At 48.9% G+C, this 24,114-nt stretch overlaps 4 protein-coding genes across 4 annotated transcripts in view; 1 reads left to right on the top strand and 3 right to left on the bottom strand.

The window, feature by feature from the left end:
- CNOT6L (CCR4-NOT transcription complex subunit 6 like) overlaps nt 1-12,636 on the top strand; it is a 29,727-nt gene extending 17,091 nt beyond the window's left edge. Inside the window, exons 2-12 of the mRNA XM_032186969.1 lie at nt 1,550-1,671; nt 2,142-2,328; nt 2,896-2,981; nt 3,425-3,514; nt 4,465-4,533; nt 5,174-5,331; nt 6,332-6,486; nt 7,583-7,734; nt 9,085-9,309; nt 9,961-10,163; nt 10,524-12,636. Of these exons, the coding sequence (XP_032042860.1) occupies nt 1,560-1,671; nt 2,142-2,328; nt 2,896-2,981; nt 3,425-3,514; nt 4,465-4,533; nt 5,174-5,331; nt 6,332-6,486; nt 7,583-7,734; nt 9,085-9,309; nt 9,961-10,163; nt 10,524-10,736 (1,650 nt within the window). The 5' untranslated portion in view covers nt 1,550-1,559 and the 3' untranslated portion in view covers nt 10,737-12,636. The remainder of the gene's footprint in view (nt 1-1,549; nt 1,672-2,141; nt 2,329-2,895; nt 2,982-3,424; nt 3,515-4,464; nt 4,534-5,173; nt 5,332-6,331; nt 6,487-7,582; nt 7,735-9,084; nt 9,310-9,960; nt 10,164-10,523) is intronic.
- Nucleotides 12,637-17,044: 4,408 nt separating this feature from the next.
- LOC116488538 (C-X-C motif chemokine 2-like) lies at nt 17,045-18,099 on the bottom strand. Its single transcript, XM_032186182.1, has 3 exons — nt 18,036-18,099; nt 17,410-17,545; nt 17,045-17,198 (listed from the first exon to the last, which is right to left on the bottom strand). The coding sequence occupies exons 1-3, from the start codon at nt 18,097-18,099 to the stop codon at nt 17,045-17,047; spliced, it is 354 nt and encodes a 117-aa protein (XP_032042073.1).
- Nucleotides 18,100-18,618: 519 nt separating this feature from the next.
- Nucleotides 18,619-19,432, bottom strand: LOC116488565 (interleukin-8-like). The gene is made up of 4 exons (XM_032186221.1): nt 19,369-19,432; nt 18,980-19,109; nt 18,738-18,821; nt 18,619-18,643 (listed from the first exon to the last, which is right to left on the bottom strand). Exons 1-4 carry the CDS (start codon nt 19,430-19,432, stop codon nt 18,619-18,621), a joined length of 303 nt encoding a protein of 100 aa, XP_032042112.1.
- Nucleotides 19,433-20,175: 743 nt separating this feature from the next.
- LOC116489104 (alveolar macrophage chemotactic factor-like) lies at nt 20,176-22,094 on the bottom strand. The gene is made up of 4 exons (XM_032187203.1): nt 21,995-22,094; nt 21,666-21,795; nt 21,032-21,115; nt 20,176-20,534 (listed from the first exon to the last, which is right to left on the bottom strand). The coding sequence occupies exons 1-4, from the start codon at nt 22,092-22,094 to the stop codon at nt 20,522-20,524; spliced, it is 327 nt and encodes a 108-aa protein (XP_032043094.1). The 3' UTR covers nt 20,176-20,521.
- Between the last annotated feature and the right edge of the window lie 2,020 nt (nt 22,095-24,114).

The following is a 24,114-nucleotide window of genomic DNA, read 5'->3' as shown; positions in this document are numbered from 1 at the left end:
GCTGTGTTGGGCAGTACCGTTCCTGGTGTTGGGACCTGAGCTTTTCGGGTCTAATCCCATGTCCTTAACTAATCTGTCTCATTCATCTCCCAGAACTGGATCACTGCGGCTGAGCAGCGTGAGCGCAGAATCCTCTTAGGCCGTAGCTTTCCTTGCCATATGACTGCACCTGCAAATAGCAGGGCGCTATAATTAGCGCCACGGCTTGCCTCTGCCCCCTGCTTGAAGCCGGCGGTCGTAATTCAGCATGAATGGGATTCCCTCGCGTGCTCGTCGGGGGGTGAAGACGCAGACCCGTAACCGAGAGCGATCACAAAGGACAGCCCTGGTACCTTGTCTCGCTGCACCGTGCCATGGGGACGCATGAGCTTTGCGCAGCTGGGCTGGCTGAAAAAAGCTGAGCGAGCTTCCTCAAATTCTTCATAGGTTTCTGTCTTGTCAGTTGAGCAAACGGCACCAATTAGAGTTATTTTAGGAGCTTCACAGCTATTGGAGCCCCTTGGAAAAGAGACATATGTGTGAGGAAAAAAATGCATCCTGGAGACCAGCTGCTTTGGATTTGTGTAAAATCAAGGTCTGTGTATTTTGTGTGTCTGAAGAACAGGGCAGGGTTGACAGGACCAGTGACCAGAAAATTCAGCTGATCTCGTGCTTTTAAATCAAACAACTCCTCTCCCCCCCCAAGTGCTTCTTAGCCCAGTGGCCTGGCAAGGAATGGAAGGAAACCTCCCTCCGCGTCGTCGTCTGCAAAGCGCATGGTTTTTGGGTGGGATGCCAGAGCTCTCTTCTGACAAGAATCTGGAGAATGATGAGATCATTTGCGTTTGTGTGAAGCCCCATATGTGGTAGAACCGCAAAAGTGAATTTTACCTGGACTTCCTTTGTGGCTCCTCGGCCATTAGGAGTCAATACGTCTCGGCTGATACTGGGCTCGAAAAACCACAAAGCACAAAAGCTAGACTGCTAATGGAAAAAAAAAAAAAAAAAAGAGCCAATTCCCCTTTAAATTGCAATTTCCAGTTTTGTATAAGTGGAGTGCAAAAGGCAGACTTTGCCTGTTGAAAATTATTGCTGTAAAAAAAAAAAGGAAGACTCTTCCCTTCAGTTGTTTCCTTTGAAAACTACAGGAGGGAGCAATCTGTAAGCTTCTTCTCAGTGAATGAGCAAAATGCTGCTGTCCTGTCTCCTTGCACAGCAAGTAACCTAATGGTGATGGAGGTTATGCCTCGGTCTGGGCTATCAATGAGGAAATCCAGAAATTTTGTGTTGGAACAGTACAAGGGAACATTGCAGAAGACTGCAGAAAAACAAACTTTAGGGGAAAAAATGCCTTTTTCTGTTGCAGGCCTGTATTTCTGCAAAGGTCTGAGCACCTGCTTAGCTCCACGGGCTGTGAGCAGCCGGGCTGATGTCAGTGTAATATTTCTTGTCCATAAACTCCAGGGTGTGTGGTTCTGCAGGCTGTCACTGGGGATGTGATCTCCCGGCGGGGTGGAAATGAAGAAATGTTGTTAAGCGGCATATGGTAATGGCTGTGATGTTCTTTCAGACTAACAGGGATGCCAAAGGAAAAATATGATCCTCCCGATCCTCGCAGGATTTACACCATCATGTCAGCAGAAGAGGTAGCCAATGGGAAGAAGTCTCACTGGGCCGAATTAGAGATCTCGGGTGAGTCGATTTGCCTTCAAATTTTGGTTCGGCAGAGTTGTTGGACGGAATTGCACCATCTGCTTTCAGGGAGGGGATCCTGCTAGTGAAAACAGTTTTTGTGTGGTGGGGGCAGCATTAATTAACTTACCAGATCACCTTCCAGCTTTGCTGACTCACTTGCAGCCCAGTTGATGTAAAACACCAACTGAGAACGGACATGAGTTGTTGGACAGCACTTCTCCTTCCCTAGAACCATACCTCTGTCTCTGTCCTCTTAACTGGGAGGGTTAGGGAACTGTTCAAGAGATAACACACAAAAAAAGATAACACACAATTATCTTCTGCAGGCCTCACTGATGCTGGGTTTTCATCCTGGGACCCCCACCCAGCTCTCCCAGGGGGCATTCTGATGTTCCCCATGGTTTGTGTCTAATGGTTTGAGAGGGTAAAGCTGCCTGAGGATGTGGTTTGTCACTTTTCTTTTTTAGGTAGAGTGCGGAGCTTAAGTACGTCGCTTTGGTCGCTGACGCACTTGACTGCTCTACACCTCAATGACAACAATCTGACTCGCATTCCACCTGATATTGCCAAGCTTCATAATCTGGTTTACCTGGATCTGTCATCCAACAAACTCAGAAGTTTACCAGCAGAACTAGGAAACATGGTATCTCTCAGGTGAGAGGAAGTACGCTGGTTACATTTTCAAGAAAAGTCTATATTCTGGGATTGGAATTGTTTTTGTTTTGTTTTGTTTTGTTTTTACTTTGATTCATTCTTCTTTGACTTAAAACCATTCTTAGATTTAAGATAATTCTGAAAAATTCAAGATTGATATAAAGGTTCAGTTCTAGCAATTACTTTTGGTTATATTCTTCTTTTTTTTTTTTTCTTTTTTTTTTCTTTCTTCTAATCTCTACAGATACATGGCCATAAGCTGTGTAGTCTTCTGCTTTAAAACATTCTCACTTTGAGACTTTGTGATTGCCTGCTGTTTATATTTCCCTGATATGATTTTGTTGGATGGTTTGTTGTTGTTGCTTTGGCTTTAGTTTTGTTTTGGTTTGGTTTTTCCTAATGAGTATATTTCAGTTGTGCTTTGAAATGGGAAGATTGGCATATCTTTCCATAATACAAAAAATTCAGCGTGAAAAGTGCCATCTTTGAAGATGAGCAGCACAGAGTGCTTTAAGAGCTTTCTTCTGAAGTGATAACTCATCAAAAGTGTTTTTGCATTTGCTGCAGGGAATTGCTTTTAAATAACAATCTGTTACGGGTTTTGCCTTATGAACTTGGACGGCTCTTCCAGCTACAAACCCTAGGTTTGAAAGGTGAGTTCTTTACGGTTAAGTGTTCCGTGGAGTACTCTGGGATTAACGAGGCAGTTGGGCTCAAAAGCTTTGTGTGTTACCCCTACGTTTTCTTACAGTTCCAGGTATTGAGCTTAGAGCAGCAATGACTAGCTAGTTTGGAAAACAGTCCTTATTTTTAATGCTATTAAGCTTCATTATGAACCTATTTCAAATCTATAAATAGGTAAATAAACCCCGTAATTTACTCCATTTATTGATTGAGGTGAGCCGAAGGAAGAAAGTCTGCATGTGTTAGCTGTTCCTAAAGCATCTGTTACTGTGGTGTTCTAGAGTTACGAGTTAAGCAATCTAAATACCTTCTGGGTCAATTTGTCTGTTCTCATTATGGGAGATTTTCTTTTATTGGAAAGCCTCAAGAAAGTCAGACAGCTAATCACCGGGTTGTTTTCTGTTGTTGGCAGGCAATCCTTTATCACAAGATATTCTCAGCCTCTACCAGGATCCAGACGGAACTCGAAAGCTACTGAACTACATGCTTGACAATCTAGCAGGTGACAGTCCTACAAATCTTGATTGACAGAAGAGGTTTAAAAGCAAGCATGGCTGACAGTATTTGCCACTAAAACAAGAAAGTGAACTACTGAGGGGGAACATTTTTCTAACTGCTTTTATGTTTCTGCCAAGTGGTTCCACTCATAGGCACACACTTGCACGCAGGGAGGGAAGTTCACATATTTCATCCAAGCTTCGCCCGTGTTACCCAGACGGTTATTCCCAAAATAACCCTTTAGTTTCCAACAAGGCCTAAAGCCTTCCTCGATAAAGCCACTGTGATACTTACCACTAGAAATTATAATCCAAATGCAAGCAGGATGTCAGATTTAGATCTAGAAACACCACTGTGATTAAGAATATCAAGGACCTGCCTCATGGTTCTGTAACTGAGCTTTCCGTTTTGCCATAGAAACTGTGGTAAAACAAAACAAACCTCCGCCTCCACACTAAGTTTCCACAGATGGTCTCAGGGTCAGCTCACAGCTAACTTGACTGTGTTGTAAAGTGGCCAGGGTTTGACACGGCCCTTCTCTTGTGCCACCTCATAGCAATCCCTAGCTGCCTAAGTGGAGAGCATGCGTTGCAGCACTGACCGATGTGGGGTGACTATAGGATGTCTGAACCACTGCAAGATGTATCCGTTATTCCTCAGCAATTTATTCAAGGTGCAGGACTCTTTCAGTGGTTCTAGCTTTGCAAGAAAGAGACAAAAATAGTGAATCTTAGAACTGACAGGCTTGTTCTTAGCTGTAATTAACTGTTTCTGGCATTTAAATACTTTTTGTGCATCCTTGCCCCCCGTGGAGCTTAAAAAGACTTGGGGTTGGGGTTGCAAATACAGTATGGAACATTATTGTTCAGTCATCAGTTTGATTTAGAAATTGTAACTTACAATGATAAACCTCAAATTAATCACTGTTATGTTTTTTTTTTCTTGCTTTTTTAGTTCATCCAGAGCAGCTGCCTCCAAGGCCATGGATTACTTTAAAAGAACGAGACCAAATTCTGCCCTCAGGTAAAACTGGTTCTTTTCCCTGCATTCAAACAATGATGTGCTGAAGGACTGTTCTTGGGCTTTATTCGCAGAGAATTCTGCTGGCTTACATGGCTCAGATTGAAAACAGCAATTTGTGTTAAACTTGTATTAAATAATAAATAAATAAATAAAAATTACTTATTTTTAAAATTTATTTATTAATAAATATATTAAATAATTAATAAAATTAATTAATTAATTAATTAATTTGTATTAAATAATTAGCACATGGCTGTGGCGTAAATAAAATTTTTGTAACTCAGATGGAATGCTGGTCAGTTCTTCTCTCTGTTAGACTTTTTCATAACCATTCCAGCCACTAATGCCCAAGGAAAAGAGCTCCTTTTTTAAAGCCTTTTCACAGAAATAATAAGAACTGAAATAACTGCATACAATTCCCTATCGATACATAAACTGTGAGTGAGACTTTGAGAAGTCCTATGTGCAAGAGAACACCCTGGTACCGAGTGGTACTGAAGTTAGTTTAATGCCCTCTATTGTTGATTTTGGTGAAGTGCAAGAGGCAGCAAGTGCAAGAACCAGTATTTTGACTTGAACACATTCATCATTTGCTATCTTCAGAGCCTGGTAACATTTTCCTGTCTTTGTTTCCTTCTAGCTTCATTCACAGTTATGTGCTACAATGTGTTGTGTGATAAGTACGCCACTCGGCAGCTCTATGGCTACTGCCCGTCTTGGGCGCTGAACTGGGAGTATAGAAAAAAGGGAATCATGGAAGAAATCGTCAACTGTGATGCAGATATCATTAGTCTTCAGGTAACAGGAACATTATTTTTCATCAGAAGCAGAAAATACTAACTTCCACCATTAGAATGAAATGCTCCCTTAAAAAAAATTCTCCAGCTCACTATTAAATTCCAGGGCCTACCAATACAAGCTGTGTGCACAGCTCCTTGTTCACATATTGTCTCGTGGTTTCTCAAACAAGATAAAGTGAGTGAGATAAACTTACCAAAATTAGTATGTAATGTGCACTGCAAGATACAGGGTTTTCCCCCTCAGCTACATGTCCTCAGCACTCTCCCTCTGGGTGTCTGAGATTTCCTACAAAAGGGGAGACTGCAGAATACTATATCCCCAGATGCCACTGTTCCTGCGTGGTAAAGAAGTTGAAGTCTCAAAAATAATCTCACTGGAAAACGAGGGCATTGGCCTGTCAAAGTTAAATATTGATTGTCATTGGTACACGTATACTGTCATGCTATTAGAAATCTATCACCAGTGTTTAGAACAGCTGAGCACTTCTGCCTTTAGACTGGTATTTTGTTTTCTAAGCAAGCTCTGGTAAGTAAATATTCCACACAAGAAGAGAATAGCTATCTTGGTCTGAAACCTCAGGAGAATCCGCTCAGAGATCAAATGCTATTACAAAGAAAATGGATTGTTAGACTACAGTGAGAGACCCTTCTGTGTCAGAGTTCTCAAGGTTAAATATTAACTGCTGCTGGATATCTATCGACCTCTAAGAAGTTTTAACCTAGGACAGTATCTGCATTCATATGTCAAAAGCAGCAGGTGGAATTTCTCGCTATTCAAAATTCACCCATCACTTTCCCTTTTGAGAGGATTCCAGGTTATCCAGGAATGCAAATCTGTTTCCATCAGGCCATTAATCTAGGAAGTGACATGATTTGTGCAAACAGAAGCTTTTGACTTCGGTAAGAGCTTCTGATTGCAAGCCAAGACAAGCACTAGTTGTCACATAGGAAGAGTTTACTCGACTTTGTTAGCCTAAAGTATTTGTGTTCAATTCCAGGAAGTGGAAACAGAGCAATACTTCACCCTTTTTCTGCCAGCATTGAAAGAACGAGGATATGACGGATTCTTTTCTCCAAAGTCACGTGCCAAAATCATGTCTGAGCAGGAGAAAAAGCATGTGGATGGCTGTGCAATATTCTTCAAAACTGAGAAGTAAGGAGCAGAAGCACTTTTTCTTACATACATTTTAAAAAGTTTGATTTTGGTCTGAAAGTCTCCCTCTCTCAGGGTGCACAGTAACCAAATTACTGTGCTAAAACACAAAAAAATAAAGTTCACTATAAGGAATGATCTTCCCTCCCCTTGCTGCCCTGATTATGTGCAACAGAGTCTTTCCCTTTCTTTCAGACTAAAGATATCTCTTAAGAAGATATCTCAAAGATATCTGAAGAAACATGAAAGTTGAAGGAGGGCTAGTATGAGTAAAAACAAACACGCTTCATGTGTGCATTTTTTGGCTGATCTAATAAATAGCTCACCTTCTTTACAAACCTTTGCCGTGCTTGACAAGTTTCAGCTCTCTAAGATTAATCTTAAAGATCTTCAGTCTTTAAAGCTGTGCTGGCTTAATCTTCAGGTATTAAAAGGTGTACTGCTGCCACAGGATAACAGAACACTCTTGGCTTTAACGTGGGTGTATTACTGAATATCTTTTCCAAAAAGTTCTGCTACACTAAAAGCATCAAACCATTGGGAAGGCAGGAGAAGTGCTGGCATTCACGCTTCTCATTTGTGTGAACTGCACAAACTGAAGCAAGGCATTTTGGGGCATCCTATGGCTGTAAAGGAAAGAAAAAAAAAGTCACAAAACTAATGGTGGTAGCTAGGGGTTAGAAGGAAGCTGTTTTTAATAATGCATTTGCCCAAAGTAAAAGAGAAGCCTTTATTTACTGTCTCATCTTGATTTTTTTTGCCTAGAACAGTCGTGGGGAGGTGCAGTAACCTCTCAGCATTGCTCTGAGTAGTCCTCTCAGAGTGCTCTGCTGAAGCAGATAAAACACTTCCTAAACCCCAGAGATCTATTCCTGGAGAGTCTATATCTTGTTAGGCAGAGAGGTCTGCCCTGACTGGTAGACTGCTTCCTAGAACTGTTTTTGCTTTATGAAGTGAGAGGCCAAAAGAAACGTGCCTCACCCTGTCCTTCGGACTCTGTCCCTGGATGTTGCAGACTGGCGGTCAGGCAGGAACCACGCCTTTCATGCAGCTCGATGCCACATGTGTTCACATGTGATCCTGCTTGTTTCACCAGGTTTACGCTGGTGCAGAAGCACACCGTGGAGTTCAACCAGGTGGCGATGGCCAACTCGGAAGGTTCGGAAGCGATGTTAAACAGAGTGATGACGAAGGACAACATCGGAGTTGCTGTGGTGTTAGAGGTGCATAAGGAATTATTTGGAGCAAGTGAGTATGACCGTGGCTATCTCATGGACTGACCGCTCAGTTCCCCTTGAAGGCACCACATTCCTTTGGCAACACGTCCCCATGTGATAGCACTGCTGTTGGCGGTGGTAGCCGAGTACTTGCAAATCAGCCAGCACTGCTCACTTTGCTAAATTGAGGAATGGAAGCCCATCGGTGGCTGAGGCAGGACACAGGTGACGTGATTTCCAGTTCTAGCTGCACTTTCATCCAGATGCCCAGCGTTCAGCTTTCTCCTGTGAGGCTTTTGTCCTTGTTTAGTTAGACTGCTAAATTTTACTTGATGAATTAAGCTTTTCCAAGGTCACTGTGTCTGCATGCATATGCTCTTACCAGTAGCTGTTGGTAATATTCAACTTCTATTTTCAAGTCTCTTTTTTTTCCCATGATTGAATCCTTCTGTCCTCCCCCAGTGATTACATGACAGTGCTGATGTATTGATGTGGAAGAATGAGATTATCAGGTGTCTTTTGATGCCACTTGATTGACTGACTGTCACGCTTTCATTATGTTTGATCAGACGCAGTAGACAATTTCAAGATACTTAAAATTGCCACCCTGCTCTGTCTGCGTGTCTGGATTTTTGATCACTGCTTTCTAATGCGTATTCTTCAAAGGAGCAGGGTGTCCGGATTGCAGGCCAGGGAGAAATTGTGTGTAACTTCATGCCCCACCAAGTACTGCTTCTCAGATATATAGTAATGTAGCTGTAGTGTTTTCCAGCAGCTAGGTTCATACTGCATTTATTTAAGCAGATGCCTTTTTTTTCCCAAGGGAGTAATTAATAAGCTAAACTAATCTATTGATAATAATTTTAGCTGTGGCAACTAAGAGTCAGGAAATTCGCTCGTGCCTTAACCATTGAAGAGTGGTGCATAGTTTATAAGAGTTTGTAAGAGTTTATAAGTCAAGTGATGGCCACCTTCACCTTTGAGTTCATTATGTCCTTTAGTGACAGGGCACTGGAGAAGATTCTTGAGCAAATCTGTCCTTGAGATGTGGAAAGGAAGAGAAAGGGAGAGCATTCAGAAGATGTTAAGAAAAGCAGTTGACCAGTAGAGAAGGAATGCAACTGCAATTGTATCAGCTTATGCTGATTATTTCGTTCCTATGTTGGTGAGATTTAGTGAAGTGGTATCACGTATGAGGTGCTGATTTTGAAAGGAGACACAGGTTAAGTAGTGCCTTTTTCTCAGCAGTGCAAGTATATCCATTTTCTGGTGTATGTCCCTTCAAGTCCTTAGTAGCTAGACCCTGATCATAACGAGGGATAAATCTGCTGTGTTCACACAACCAGCCCTTTCACTGAAAAAAATGTATTTATCTATCTAGGTATAAAATCTCTTCATGTGGACAAACAGCTGCTTATTGTGGCCAATGCCCACATGCACTGGGACCCTGAATACTCGGATGTGAAACTCATTCAGACTATGATGTTTGTCTCAGAACTGAAAAATATCCTTGAGAAAGCCTCAAGCAGGCCTGGTAGCCCAACAGCAGATCCCAATTCTATCCCACTGGTGCTGTGTGCAGATCTTAACTCATTGCCTGATTCAGGTAAGACTGATTGTGTCTTAATTTTTCACGTACCTTTTTAGAGTCCTTTTTTCCTCTGTGGGTGATTAAGTAGCTCGTATTTCCCTGGGTATCTGTTCTGGAAAGCTTTCTTAGAAGCAGCGGTCCTCCAAAATTTGAATGAAGAAAATGCAAGTCCTCCAGCTGAGCAGACTGCTTTTTATGATCAGTTGTGCTCTCTAGAGAAGTTGGTCATGCCTCAAAAGATACATAGACAAGCACAGATAGATCTTAAATAAATGGTTAAATAAATACCTGGACAGGAGGTTCATGACATAACACGAAAACTTCCTAAGGAGATTCACTTGCTTTAGTAATTGTGATTTTTGATACCGTTTTATCAGGCATATGTAAAAAAGCTGCCTCTCTAGCACCCCTTGTGTCACATACATACAGCAGTACGCACACTGTGGGTTTACTGTCATCCTCAAGAAATTGTGCCAGGACTGCTGGAGAGCTCCTGTTCCTTGGCTGCCTCTCAGAAAGGGGTAAACGTATCAGGCATTGGGCATCAATCATTTTTCCTGATTCTGTGAGGTCTCTTATCAATGGTCTGGTTTTTAACTCTGAGGACAAAATTCTTCAGATCTTGTATTTTAAAGCAACTGCCTGAACCCTTTCCTTTGCAAACAGGTGTAGTGGAATACTTAAGCAATGGCATAGTAGCTGACAACCACAAGGACTTCAAGGAGTTGCGTTACAACGAGTGTCTCATGAACTTCAGCGGCAATGGGAAAAACGGGGCTTCTGAAGGAAGAATTACACATGGCTTCCAACTCAAGAGCGCCTATGAAAACAACTTGATGCCTTACACCAATTACACTTTTGATTTCAAAGTAAGCAGCGATTTTTCTGAAATGGCAGGCATTGACCTGGTCTCCCCAGGATGCTGTCTTAACTTTCTGACCGTTTCTCTCTGTTCCTGTAAGTGCTTCTTCACTGGCTCCTACACTTGCTGGACGCTTTCCTACCACACAAAAGTCCTTGATTTCTTGGCGTTTTTAAGCTTCTGCCCTGGCTCTGGCCAGTGACTTAACGAAAACGGATGCAGTGCTTTGAGCGCGAAGTGGCGTGCGCTTTGATTTCCCTGATTCCAGGGCCGTGCGTCTTCCCGTGACTCGCAGCGAGCAGCCAGTCGAGTTGAGGTTGCCAGAACCGAGGCCTGTTCTCACTGTCATGTTTCTCTTTCTCCCTAGGGTGTGATTGACTACATTTTCTATTCCAACACTCACATGAACGTGCTTGGTGTCCTGGGGCCTTTGGACCCTCAGTGGCTGGTTGAGAACAACATCACTGGGTGTCCACACCCTCACATCCCTTCAGACCACTTCTCACTGTTAACACAACTCGAACTCCATCCTCCGCTCCTGCCTCTTGTCAACGGTGTGCACTTGCCGAACAGGAGGTAGTGGAGCCCTGCCCCTTTGAGGGCAAGGACCTGTTGTTATGGACCTGTACAGTTGTAAATCAAAGTATATAGGAGTGAAGTATGGCCAACCTTAAGCTGCTTCTTCAAGCTCCTTTCCTTATGTGTTTGATATGAGATTTTGCACATTTTGGTGCATATTGGTATCATTTGGCACTAGGGCTGGAACCAAAGTATTATTCCCTTTCCAGGTTTTTAATTTAATTCTGTTTTTTAAACTGGCAAGCTTTTTCTTTTCAGTAGGAAGCTGCACTTATAAATGGACAAATGAGATTAAAAAGTTACATATTAACGTATTTAAACATAAAGCTTTTTTTTTTTTTTTTTTTCCAGAATGGGGCAAAACGCTCCAACCTTTTAGGAGAAAGAAAAACAAAAACAGAAGTGACTGGTTTGCAGGAAGAATATTAGAAAATCTGTTTGTTTGAACCCAAAATGGAGACTGAGCTCCGCATCCAAAATAAAATTTGCACATTAGCAAAGCACTTAGTACCCGACTCTAAGTCATTAGCAGTGTGGCCCTGCCCATTATTTAACTAATAGTAGAAAACCAAAGATGGCTTAATACCCGTGATAAAACTTGAGGTCTAAATTCTCGTGACATAAGTCTGCTTACCACAGAAATTCCGATGAGCATACATCTCACAAAGATTGAGTTTGAGCATTTGATGCCATGGTAGATCGCCTGCTCGGCAGACGTGACGGTAGCTTCTGTTTTTTGGAGCTCCGAAGAACTTGGTCCCTTCTGGGCAGGATATTCAGGAATCCAAACGGCCTCTGTGAAACAGAGCTGCCCCTCTGCTTCGGCAGGCCAGGACGACCCGCTGCTCAGCAGCATGGCTTGGGAGCGGGGTTTGGGGGTGGGAAGGAATTGCACTTAAAGCAAGCAGTTACAAGCAGCTGAGAACAAAGAAGTTCCAATTCCCTTCTAGGTTCCCTTTGCTGAAGTTCAGTTGCAAAGATGAGGAACTTTGGATGAGCTGGTTGAGCTTAGGGTACAGGAAAAAGCCACTGGAAATGATCTTATTTCCGTCTCCGAAGCGCATGTGAGGCAGCTATCGGGACGCTTTTGTCATTGGGGGAGAGAGCAGTAGCCACAATCATTCCTTGGATTATTTTTCCTGACCCTAGTTGCCAAATAGCCATCATATGTTTTTAATAATCTTTCTTTTCTGTCGTCGGTCAGGGTTGAATTCAAAAGCTGCTGGTTCATTCCCAACTGTTAATGCTCTTTAGATGTGTTGGAAATCCTTTTTTTTTTTTCCTTCCTTTTTTATGCTCTAGGTGGCCAGTTCAAAACCTTGTGCCTCGAGAGGCATTAAACCTAATGCAATTTTCTGCAAGAATTGGTTGGCTGCTTAATGTTAAAAAAAAAAAAATGGCACAGTAATAGAAAAAGGTTGTGTCTGTGTTTTTAAGTTTTTCTTTATTCTGCTTTTTTGCTGCTATAAGATTTTCTTGAACTTATATTTTAAACTTTTCATGCACTTTACTGTTTCTAGTCTCAAAATGTGATATTTTTAATAAATGAAAAAATTTTCCATTACGTGAATGAAATTTTTAAACAGATTGATAGCCTATATTTATGTCTCATTCGTATACTTAAAGAAGTCAAATTGAAATTGTTAAATCAGTTTTAAATGCTAAGGAGCCATCTTCTGTCTTGCAAAACTGATAAGTCAGGCTGTTCCTCTACTCTTTAAATATGCATTTCCTTTGTCGTTTTATACATAGGAAATTATCAATAGCAAAAAACAATTGGACCTAGAGTAGAAAATATTCCCTGACTTCTGCTGGGGGGCCGGGGAGGGGGATGGTGTGGGACAAATGCAAAAAATCAGTTCAACGAAATGACAACTCCCTCTTTAAAAAAAAAAAAAAAGTGCCTAAAAATGGAGGCGTCATCTATTGCCTAACATAAATTGGAAGCTATCATAGCTGGGTAAAATTGATGTACATAAATTGCTTTGTGCAGCACCAAAAAAAAGCCCTTTTGAGAGACGGATTTTCCTCTAGGTGCAGGTATCTCTTTTTTAATATACCTCAGCGCTCGACACCTAGCCATGCAGATAAATCGAGAACGTGACTGAGAGTATAGTACTGGAAAGTAGAATAGCATGAAAAACTTAATTTTGTGGACATTACCTTTCTGTAATCAGCTACTGTATCTTTTTTGGACGGGGGGTTCTCTGCTCTGGAGGTATGCACTAACAACCCATTCTCCTCCTTTCGTACACGCATGTGAACTAGCAACGTGAGCAATATTTCCTACCATACTTCACTCCCAATATTTTTTGAGATGTTTGTATAAAATGGAATTTAAAGTTCACCTATGATTGTATATGAACTGCAGAGGAGCCCATTTATTAATAAAAACAAAAACCAACAACAATCTTTTGTAATACCAGGGTGGGAGAGGGGGGGGATGAGGACACCACTGAGCGGTGAGCATTGTAAGCTGCGCAGGGTCTGCTTGCCTTGGGTTTATATCTGACTGAAGTGTTCTGTTGCAGGAAGGTGTTCAATTGGATTTTCTCTGCTTCAAAATGCACCTTGCAAAGCCCATTACGCTGTGCAATTTTTAAGAAGTTCTTTTCCCAGACGTTGCACAAAACCTCTGGATTTTAAAAAAATCTGTTTAAAAAAACCAACCATCTGTTTAAAGCTCTGTTCATGTTTCAGTTGATGCGCCTGGGGGCATGCTTGTGTGCCGTTCACACGTCTGGCTCCCTCCCTGTTCCCCTGCTGGATTTTCCCCTTCCCTGCAGAAGGAGCAGTAAGGGGGTCGTGCTTTTTCCTCTAGCTGAGCAGATTTTCTGCTCCCAGACGAGAGGGAACACAGAGCCCTCGGCACGCCTCGTGTAGGGCCGTAAGCTGTTCCGAAACACATCCTCCACATGGTGATGCTCCTTTTCTTTTGACCCAGAAGGATGCTGACAGCGTCCTGCAGGGTATTTTCTAAGGGGGAAGGAGGGAAGTCATACATGAACCCAAATATCCCCAACTATAAACAGTTTTTCTTCATCGCTGCCCCTTGGTTCTCATCCTCGAACAGATTGCATTGCCCTCACAACCAAAAGCCTGGAAAAAAAAAGCTCGAAGCCTTTTACTGCTCCTCGCTGTCTTGGTTTGGTTTCAAAACTACTGTGCCTGGTGTCAACTTCTAAGCAACAGCACTGCCTAAAGCAAGCAGAGAAAAAAAAATCCAACACCGTTCTACAGGCAACTTTTTAAAATTCAATATGGTAAATCTGTTAGCTATGGGGTTTTGTGTGTACATATATATATAAAAAGAGAATTTTGTACAATGTAGCTGAATATTTTTGTTTCCTTATTTTGGTGTAAGGAGTGCGAACGTTTGCGTACCACTCGCTGAAGTCAGGTATGGCACAATGGGTTCTGAGACCAGCTTTTCTTCCCATTTGCCTCGTTAAAAGCTTTTTTCTGTCATTTTCTGGCATTCACTGAGAAAATACGTCATTTTGTCAGCAAGCTGTCTCTGTGTGTTCGAAGCCACTCCTATTTAGTCTGCAGAAGCCTTCAGAAAAGCTCTTGTTAATCTCAGCTCCTTGCTATCCTGTTTTATGGACTATAAAGCCAAAATCTTTGAACCCTTACCTTTTCAGAAGCTCTTAGCACCTACCGCAGGTCTCCCACCTTACCAGCTTTGCTGCCAGGACTCCTAACTCCATGCTTCCGTGCTTGAACTGGAGGCCAGGCTTACAAAGGTGCTGAGCAGCTGCAGCTCCCAAACCCTGACCCTGGTGCATCAGCTTGGCTTTTGGAGGCCAGCCAGGCTGGGAAAACACCATCAAGGTTCCCAGCTGGAGGGTTCCTCGTAGTGAGCAGCAGCTGAGAGCCCTTAGCACTGAAGACAAGATTTAATCCCAGCAAGGCAGGGGCAGCTTTCATTTTTCACAAGGTGTTTTAAGCTTCTAGCATCCAAGCCTTCCTTTGGTGTGAAATTCGGCATAGTGGGGTTGATGGAAGGTTTTTTTTCATCCTATCCAAGCCAAATCACTTGCCTGCACTAGAAGTAGCCCAACAGTGCAATGCCCACCAAGCACATCCCCATCTGGCACTCCCCTCAGCCTCCTGAGACGATACCAGGGTGTTAGGGTGCGAAATGCCATCCCTCCCTCCCTCCCTCATCATTTTACACCAGAGTTTATTACACTTTCGCAATGGATCTGTATGTTTTTTTTTTCCCCTAATAACTAAAGAATCCCTTTCCTCGCTGCCAGTGAAGCAGGTGGTGTTGCCCGTGGCTGGATTTGAGGGGTTCCTGAGGCTGTGCAAGCTCCGGAGCCTGCCCGTGCCCTGGCGTGCCCAGCAGCAGGAGGTCACTGCACTGAAGCCAGGCTGTTGGAAGAGCAGTGGGACAATCCCCTACACAGCCTAGCAGGCTCAATAAGCTCAAAAACAATGTATAGAGATGATAAAGCTGCAGACACAGCTGTGAGTGGCGCGGGACCTTCTCCTGTGACCACTGGGTTTGCTTTTCTCCTGGGAGATGAGCGCAGGGACGTTCAGACCGCAGGGCTGACGAGGTAGGCACAGGTACTGCACACACAGCAAAGGGGCAAAACCAGCAGCTTCAAAGAGCTCTCAGCAGGAGAGAAGTGGGTGTGTGGAGGCAGCAGTTCGCTGCTTCGGCTGTGTGAGGACGAAGGGCTCCAGGAGCAGCTCCTGGGAGCGCAGCTGAAGGTAACCAGCAGGGTGGCGAAATGCTCGTGCACAGCGGTGCGGGGTTTTTAACACAGCACTGCTGGCAACACACGCCAAGTGATGTGGCTCTTTCTCTCTGCCCTCCCCTGCAGTAGCACGGTGTATTTGGCCTGCACGAGCTCTCCCTGTTTTAGCGGCGAGGTTCGGAGTGATTCTGGTCCGTGCTCTCATCCTCTTTGTTCAACAGTTCCTAAAACTGAGGCGTTTTTCCAAGTTTGCATTTGTCTGTATTATGTCTTTGTTCCAAAGCAAAAATAATTAAAAAAAAAAAAAAATCCTGGTGGCTGTCTTTACAAGTGATGTTACATGGCTTTGTTTCCAGTTTTTAATTACCGCATCGTGTGTTACCGCGTGAGCTGCTTCTGCCCTCAGCCCCTACCCTCCGGGGCCTGAGCTGCCCCCCTGCAGCTCTTGGTTTGGGAGGGTGCCTTTGCTCAGCCTCCTGTCTTTCTTTCTCATTTTTTTCCCCTTTTGTCTGCGACACAACATCCTCTCCCCCCCCCGCACGTGGGACTGCCCGCAGATGGAGAAGCAGGAAGGGGCAGTGCCACTCCGGGGCGCGCTGCAGTTTTAAGGGGCTTTACGGGGCGCTTTGTGGAAACAGCAGCCCGGCCTGAAATCAGGAGCACGCAGGAGAGGGTCTCTCCCCCTCTCTCTTTCCCTCCTCGCAGTAATTTGTGTTTTCCATCCTTGTGCACTATGTAAAAGCCAGCTCCACTGGTACAAAAAGATCTATTTTGGCACTCTCTCAGAAAAACCCTTTTCTGCAGGATGTGCCATGCCCCCCGAGCCCTGTACCCCACTGCTCAGGGAGGAGCTCGCAGGGCAGGAGAAGAGACGGAGGTCCCAGGAGCCGGGGGGACAGCAGGGACACGGCAGGGCCAGGGCTGGGCCTGGGGGGGACTCGCTCTGCACAGGGACCAGCCAGAGAGAAGGAGACACCCGAGCCAAGCAGCCCTGCCTGCTTTAACCTTACGACAGCCTGGAGAAGGGACTCAAAGCCCCAAACTGTCCCTTTTTTTCTCCACCCCTCCTTTTTTATTTTTTATTTGCACCATTGGAAACCAGGTACCGCTCACACGCGATGTATAGGGCTGAATATCTGCTTGTTTCCTCGCACCTGTGCACTTTTGCTTCCATCTGTAGGCAATAAATGGCCCTTTTGCAACCCCTCCGGTCTCCTGCTGCAGTTCCTGGGAGGCACGGGGCGGGAGGGAGCCCATCGGGATCGGCAGTGGGCTTTGCACCTTGGCCACCACCCCGGGGTGGTAATTTTTGTGATATCCTGGTGATTTTCGTGCAAATCCACACGGACAGAGCTGCCACAAGGAGGGAGAGCGCGTTCATGCTTTTATTGAGCGGCACCCGGGGCGGGCTGGCAGCACGCAGGGGAGCAGCAGGGGCGCTGGAACAAGGTGGGAAGCAGCAGAGGCGCGGGGCGGTGACACCACTGCTGTCCCCATGGGTGGATAAATAACCACGGCTGGTTATTGCTCATCTATTTCTCATCGTAGCGGGGCAGGGGCAGAGGCTGGGGGTGCTGGGGAGGGGGCCCGGGCCCTGTCAGGGGGCCAGCGGCCGCCTCTCTGCATCCCTCCGCGACCGCGCCGCCGCCTCCTTCCTGCTGCCATTCCTCTGCGTCAGCTTGTGGATGAGCAGCTGGATCCAGGGCGCCTCGGGGGCCACGCACACCTTCCTGCTCCTCGTCAGGGACAGGCTGCAAGGCGACCGGACCCGGTCAGCCCCCCGCCAGGAGCCTCTTCCCCTAAAGATTTCCCAACCGCGCCGCCACCTGCAGGGAAAACCCCTCCAGCCCCCCGGCGGGGTCGCAGGGCAGCTGGGACGGGGTTTGTCCGAGCACAGCCCGGGTACCGAGAGGGGCAGCTTTGGGGTTTTTGCACTGCCCGGGCCCTGGGCTCAGCACTTACATGATCTCCTTCCTCCTGCAGTGGATGCCCGGCGGCGTAACGTCGATGGCGAGGATCAGCCCCAAGCTGATGACCTGGGCGGTCGATTTGACGCACTTGCACCTCTTGTTGGTCAGCAGGCTCTCCAGCGACAGCCCTGCGCCGCAGCAGCCCATGTCCTGGGCTCAGTCCCCAGCTGGGGGGGGACAAACGGGGACACCCCCCCCTGCTGTCCCCAGTCCCCATCCCATCCCCCGGCAGTGCCGTTTAGCGGTGCTCACAGCAGAGAAGGGCAAAAGCAGGTGGCGTTGGAAGGCGCAAGGCTGAAGCAAGGCTCATCCCTCCCCAGAGAGCTTCCAATCTCTCTTTCCACGCATCTAGCAGGGTTTAGCTTCAACTCAGCTGATGTTTTCAGAACTGAACCTGCTCCCTGCCCACCCGCCGAGCGCTCAGCCTTCCAGGGCCTTGAAGAGAAGCAGCTTAACCCCACCATGCGAATCCCACCCCGGGCACGCCCTCAGTTCAGCCGGCGGGTCGAGAAGATGAAATTTTGAGTTCAATGATTGCCAGAAGGAGAAGGAGGAATCCGAAAGCTCGGAGAAGCCCCACGCATCCAACAGCACCGCCCGGGCCGCACACTCACTCACCGTCCCCCGGCACCAGGCTGCTCAGGAGCAGGGCCAGGGCCAGCGCCACCGGCAGCAGCCGCATCCTCGCCGCCCGCCCCGAGCCGCGGGCAGGATGCTTTATAGCCAGCCCCGGCGGGGATTTTGCAGGTAGGGAAACGCAGGGGGAAAAGGATCTGCCCCGCGCCCCCGGCGTCGACTTCCCTGCCGTCGCTTCCCCCTTCGGCACGTGGCCCGAGGCGCCTCCCCGCCCCGCAGCGCCACCGAGAAATGCAGAACCCAGCACGGCCGCGGCCCGCAGCCAGGCTCAACAAACACCCAGCGAAGCTGCAGGGACGCCAGGGATGGTAACAGGGGTGGTAAATCCAACCTTTATTGGCTGCTTGTGCTGGAGGGGACATCGTGCTTCTTGCTGGTGTCGAGGGGCGGCGGGGAACGGCACCGTGGGGTGGGGGCAAGGGAAGCACGTGTGGGCATTTGCAGGGGTTTAGGTGCATGAAACGGGGGAAAACAGCCACGGGGCATCACACGGCAGCACCTCTGGGCTGGGGGCTGCCCGGATTTGGGCAGGACCCATCTGTGTGTCCCGGCGGCGGCAGCTTCCTCAGGGAGGAGCAGCTTTCTTCCTCCTGCCAACAGCAGAAGGGGAAAACGTGTGAAGAGCGCACCCCGGGAGGGCTCCCAGGGCTCCTGGGGACCCCCGTCCGCGCCGGGGCTGCTTACAGCTTTGGGAGGTCCTGCAGGAGTTTCTTCACCCAGGGGGCGTTGGGATCCACGCAGACCCTCTCGAGGGATTTTAGCTTAATCCTAGAAAACACGCGGGGTTTCGGCACCGCCACCGCCAGCCCCCCAGGGGGAGGCTCAGGGAACTGAGCCCCCTCCCGGCGCTTCCCATGCCCAGGGGAGGTGTGGGAGGGCAGGAGCTGCCGGAGGGGAGCAGCGCCTCGCCCCCCGCAGCCACTTACACCACCTCCAGGCGCCGGCAGCTGCTCCCCACTGGCCGGACCTCGACACTCTCGTACTTGGAGGGGTGGATGAAGGTGGCCGTGGTCTTGGCGCAGCGGCAGCTCAGGTTGCCGTTGGCTTCCAGGAGGGCTGGAGGGGCACAGGGCTCGCACACCGCCCCAAAACGCACCCCCGGCCGCTTCCCCCATCCCATTCCTCTCCAAAACCCCTTCCGGGAAACGCGTCTCCCCCCCGCCCCAACCCTCCCAGGGCCAGCACCTCTTTGCCAAAAAGCCTCAGAAACATTTCAGCCCCTGGAAAAGGAGCACGACGCCCCTCCAAAAACCTTCCCCCGCCTCCCGGCAGCCCCGCAGACGGAAGGGGGGCACGGGGAGCCCCCCGGCCTCACCTGCACCCCCAGGGCGGTGGGTCGCCAGCAGCACCCCCAGCAGCAGGGCCGCCCACGCTGCCATGCCGGCCCCATCCCCGGCCCCGCCGGCACCCCCCTATTTGAGCCGGAAAATAGGAGAAGTGCGGCGGCGCAGGCGGGAGGCCCCGGGGTCGGGTGGTTTTCGCCCGCCGCCCTTCCCTGCTGAGGGTGCTCGCCGAGGTCGCGGCGCTGCTGGGGGGTGTGGGGTTCCCGAAACCGGCGCTGTTTTCCCTTTCCTGAGAAGCTGGGTCTGGTGCAAACGTTCGTCGTTTCCCCCCTCGCTTGTTCTTAGTTCACACAGCCACGCCAAGCTGGAGTTCCCTGGGGTGTTTTAACCTTCTGCACAGGCACTATTGGTGTGCCAGCTGTAGCACTTAAAAAATATTCCCCACTGACTTTGGGACAGTCAGAATAGGCAGGAGGCGAGCTAACGAAGCACCTTGGAACGGCAGCAGGGCCATGAGATCTGTGCCCCACAAGCTGATTTCCCCCCACCAGGCACATCCTGGCCTGAGCTCTGGGAACACTGGTTTTGGCTCTTTCCCCCCCAGCACCCATCCCAGCTGACGCTGCTGCCCGGCACAAGCCTCTGTGTGTCTCCATCCTGGTGCCAAAGGGGTTTTCACCCCCTGACCTGCAGTGGAAGTGCTCCACCTGCAGCCTGCCACGGATCTGTCAGAGAGCACCCCGGGTGCAGAACGAAAACAAGCTCGGGTCTAAGTTCCAACAGTTTTTACCAAAGCCCCACGGAGCATCTCCAAAACTAGGCTCAGGGCAAGACCCAGGGGAAATACAACAGAAGAAAAACCCAGATTTTATTTGACCCGAGAGACAAGACGCACGCTCTGTCGGTGAGTGCTCTCAAAGTTGCTCCGAGAGAGGTGGGAACAGCCCCCGAACAGCACAGACTTCAAAGTGCAGGGGCAGGGGACCCAACGCGGGGTTCCCTCTCAGCACTCGCCCACCTGTGAGCGCAGGGAGCAGCCCGGCTGCCACAGGGCCGGACACGGGGCTCGGGCTTTCGGGAAAGGGGGAAGCAGGGGCAGAGCGAGGAGCCGCCAGGTTTCCACGCCTGTGCATCATCTGGCAGGCTGCCTCGGGGCTCTGAGCATCAACTTCCTCAGCAGGAAACTTATTTTTTCTTCCTGCAGAAAGCAGAAGGAGGAGAAATGTGTGAAGGCAGAAGAAAACGGGTCCTAGAGGAGGAAGCTCCGGCCCGAGCTGGAGGAGGTCACCGCCGTTTCCCCTGGGGCTGGTGTCCCCAGCAGGGACAGCCACCTCCTGCCACCCCCCTGCTCTGCCTCGGACCTGGCACACTGCAGGAGGAAATTTTCCCAGCCTAGCACTGAAGCACCATTGCACTCTCACAACAGCTCCTGCCGCAATTTTTTTCCCCAAAAAACATTCTTCCCCCCCCCCCCCCCCCCCAAGATGTTTTTGGAGGCACAGCACCGCACGCAAACCGCGCTGAGCACAGCCTAGGGGTGGCAGCACCGCGAGGCTCACCCCGCTGGGTGACCCCATGGGATGGGGTCCCTCAGCCCCACAGAGAGCCCCAGCAGCCCCCCGGGAGCCCTCATTCCTCTAAGCTCTTCCCAGGACTGCAGGCACGAGCCAAAGGGGCTACAGCAAAGCAACTTACGTGCTCACAATGCGCTTCAGTAGTTTCTTTACCCAAGGGGCCTCGGGGTTCACACACACTTTTGACGAGGTTCTTAATTTAATGCTGAAACACAAGGAGTGTCTATGAGCGTTATGCTCCCTCCAGAGGCAGGGATCTGAACAGCCGGAGCTGATCTGCAAGAAGCAGCTTCCATTCACAGCTCTCGGACCTGGTGTAGGTCAGCGGAGGAAAAGCCTGGCTGTGGCTCATCCTACAACCCACAAGCACACCCCACCTGCTCAGCACCAGTGCTAGGAAATCATGCTTGCCCCTGCTTGGAAAGGCTCGTTTAAAGCTTCAGCACCTCATTTCTGGGAGGTAATTCTGCAGAAGCCGAAGCGGTGGGAAGGTGAGCAGTGCTCCCTGCAGCTGCTCGTGTCCCAGGGACCTCTGGCACACTGGCTCTGATACATTTCCCTCGCCAGAGGTGACCCGAAGTTTTCCAGCCCTGAAGCACTGGGAGTTTTGGAAGGATTTAGCTTTCAGAAAGGAAGCTGAGAAGCACAGTGGTTGCAGAAGACGACGCTCAGTGCTGGCCCTGCATCTCTGCGCGAGCAGAGGAGAAAGCAGCTTTCTGCCCCCACGGCTACGGCAAGCAGCTCGCAGCACTTACATGATCTCTGTACGCCTGCAGGTGCTTCCCACGGGTCTTATTTCAATGCTTTCGTATCTCTTTGGGCTGATGTAGTCTGAAGTTGTCTTTACGCACCTACAGCTCAGGTTCCCGTTCACTTCCAGGATGGCTGAGAAAGAGAGAAGGGAGCAGCTTACAGAGACAAAGCGTTACGGAGAGAGGCTGCATCTCTGGAGCTCCCGGAGAGCCTGGGGTCTCCTGTGGTGCAGGACGAGGATTTGGCACCTTCCCCTGCTAAAAGCAGCGAGGACTGAGGCGGGCTGACCGCTCCCAGCCGTGGTATCTCTGTGAGGACGCCAGAAGCTCACCTGCATGGGCCGAGCGGGACATCATCATCATCACCATCACCAGCAGCAGCAGCCCCAGGAGCAGGGTGGCTCCAGTTCCCCGCCGGGCTGATGGGTGCATCGTGGCGGTGTGAGGAGCCGGCGGCACAAACCCCTCTATTTATCGGCGGGGGGCACGCTCCGATACGCGGCGGCCGGGGCCGGGGCCGTCACACGCAGCAGGCAGAGCGTGAAGGAGAGGTGAGATCATTTCTCGGAGGCTCACCGCAGGCAGGCCAGGAGCCAAATTTGCAATGTTATCGATAAAAGGCAGCTTCGGGGGTGGAAGGCCCGCTTGGTTTCCCCACGTAATCTCCACCTCCCGCCCCCCGACCCTTTCTCCTTAGCTGGGGCTGTACAAACGCCATCAGCATTCGTTCCCTTCAGCATTTACTCAACCACGAAAGGAGCCCAAAATACAGTCAGAGCCCCAGCCCCATGTAAGCAGGGTTTTTTGTTTTGTTTTGAGGCGGCCAGATATTTACATATTTCTTTCTGAGGGCTATAATCCCCCACGCTAATTTTTGCGCTCTCTTACATCAGCAAAAAAAAAAAAGCTCAGCGCCGTACAGTGGAAAAAGAACAAAGAGCTTGGCAGCTCGTTTCCACCCAGCCCTTCGCTGTGCCAGCAAAAGCACCCAGGAAATGCAAGAGATGACTGGCACAGTGGCACCAGCAGAAGGGAAACCATTCCTACCCCTCTGCATGCCTCAATTGGTGCTGAGGTGAGCATTTATCCGTGGCTTTTCTCACACCAGCGGCCTGGGAGCAAAGCACAAGAGGGAGCCAGGCAACGGCAGCTGGAACAGCAGCGGGGCACTTGAAACAGGGTTCCCTCAAAACCCAGGGATCAAAGCACCGTGTGTTGGTGTGCGGGGGCTGGTCCCATGAAGCCAGCATCGCTGGCACTGACACGGGACGTGCAAGGCCTGTTTTCAGCCCCTGTGGCCCCAAAATCCATCTTCATGGGGCACCACGGGGCTGCGGGGGGACGGGGGCTGCCCTCCGGGCAAAGTCACCAGGCGGGAAGGAAAAGGGGAAGGGGACACACAGCCATGAGAGGGAAGCGAGGAGGAAGGAAGAGGGCAGCAGAAAGATGATGTGGTTGGGCAGCAATGCTGTAATTTGGAGCTTTCAAATCACGTCTGCGTTTTATATAGTAATATGACAGTAAACTAAAAAAAAAAAAAAACAAACCACATGAGTCTTCTACTTAGAGCATAAGCCACTCTCCTTTCTCTTAGAGGCTTGATTTTCCCTGAGACAGGTGCAAAAATCTGGCAGAGATCTCGTTCAAAAGACCAAAGCCAAAAACGGGGAGTTGAACTCAGAGCCCAGGGACAATTTCCAGGATCTGTTCACAAAGCCCTGCAGAGGGAACAACACCGCCCTGCTGCAAGGCCAGGGGAAAAGGAGATGGCTTCAAGTTAGCCAGGAGAGAATCATCCACCTACATGAAGTACTACAGAGACTCCAGAGCTTCAAAACCTTTCTGAAGTTTATGACTTTGACACAGGCCTGCTGGGAGAAAGTGAAAGAAGTGGAGATGACTTTACCCGCAGCAGCACGGAAGAGAGGAGGGGGCAAAACGAGGAGCTGGGACAAAACGAGGAGCTCACCCCCAGGCTGCAGGGACGCCACAGTTGTTGCCCTGTCCCTAGGCCAAGGGCATCCCTGGCCCTGCTCCTGGAAACTTTACTATGGGGAGAAAAAACAGCCAGAGCCTGCATGGCACGACCTGTCCTGAATGGCTCAGTAGCAAAACCAAGCCCCACGGTGATTTCAGGCCCCGGAGTCAAGTGGCAGTCACTGCCCCTGTGGCTGGGAAGACAAACCCAGCAGAGCCAGCAGCTCCTGCTCAGACACGTCCTCTTGATTCATACCCAGATGCGGATTTTCACAGCGAAGCCCAGCTCTCGCTCAGTCACCGCTGGGTTTCCCCCGTTGGGCCGTGCAGTTGGGTGAATCCCCGCACACATTTGCCTAGCTGCCAGGCCCCGAGCTGCTGGAAGTTTCTGCTTTGGGTAGGAAAAGTGAAATAGACGTTGACGCGGCAAGAAAGGAGAACTTGAGGGAGATACTGTAATCCCAGGGCGCTCAAA

This window comes from Aythya fuligula, chromosome 4 (genome assembly GCF_009819795.1).
Source record: "Aythya fuligula isolate bAytFul2 chromosome 4, bAytFul2.pri, whole genome shotgun sequence".
Classification (NCBI taxonomy): domain Eukaryota; kingdom Metazoa; phylum Chordata; class Aves; order Anseriformes; family Anatidae; genus Aythya; species Aythya fuligula.
The sequence above is the reverse complement of the archived record's forward strand: the minus strand, read 5'-3'. Positions and strand labels throughout refer to the sequence as shown.

Bases quoted from the DNA above. Each gene is read 5' to 3' on its own strand.
- LOC116488538 (XM_032186182.1), bottom strand. From the start codon at position 18,099: ATGCGGCTGCTGCCGGTGGCGCTGGCCCTGGCCCTGCTCCTGAGCAGC. The intron at 17,546-18,035 runs GTGAGTGAGTGT...GCTGCGGCGCAG, and splicing joins CAGCCTGGTGCCGGGGGACG to GGCTGTCGCTGGAGAGCCTG. The intron at 17,199-17,409 runs GTAAGTGCTGAG...GTCGCCTTGCAG, and splicing joins TGCAGGAGGAAGGAGATCAT to CCTGTCCCTGACGAGGAGCA.
- LOC116488565 (XM_032186221.1), bottom strand. From the start codon at position 19,432: ATGGCAGCGTGGGCGGCCCTGCTGCTGGGGGTGCTGCTGGCGACCCAC. The intron at 19,110-19,368 runs GTGAGGCCGGGG...GTGCCCCTCCAG, and splicing joins CCACCGCCCTGGGGGTGCAG to CCCTCCTGGAAGCCAACGGC. The intron at 18,822-18,979 runs GTAAGTGGCTGC...CGTGTTTTCTAG, and splicing joins TGCCGGCGCCTGGAGGTGGT to GATTAAGCTAAAATCCCTCG.
- LOC116489104 (XM_032187203.1), bottom strand. From the start codon at position 22,094: ATGCACCCATCAGCCCGGCGGGGAACTGGAGCCACCCTGCTCCTGGGG. The intron at 21,796-21,994 runs GTGAGCTTCTGG...TCTCTTTCTCAG, and splicing joins GTCCCGCTCGGCCCATGCAG to CCATCCTGGAAGTGAACGGG. The intron at 21,116-21,665 runs GTAAGTGCTGCG...CTTGTGTTTCAG, and splicing joins TGCAGGCGTACAGAGATCAT to CATTAAATTAAGAACCTCGT.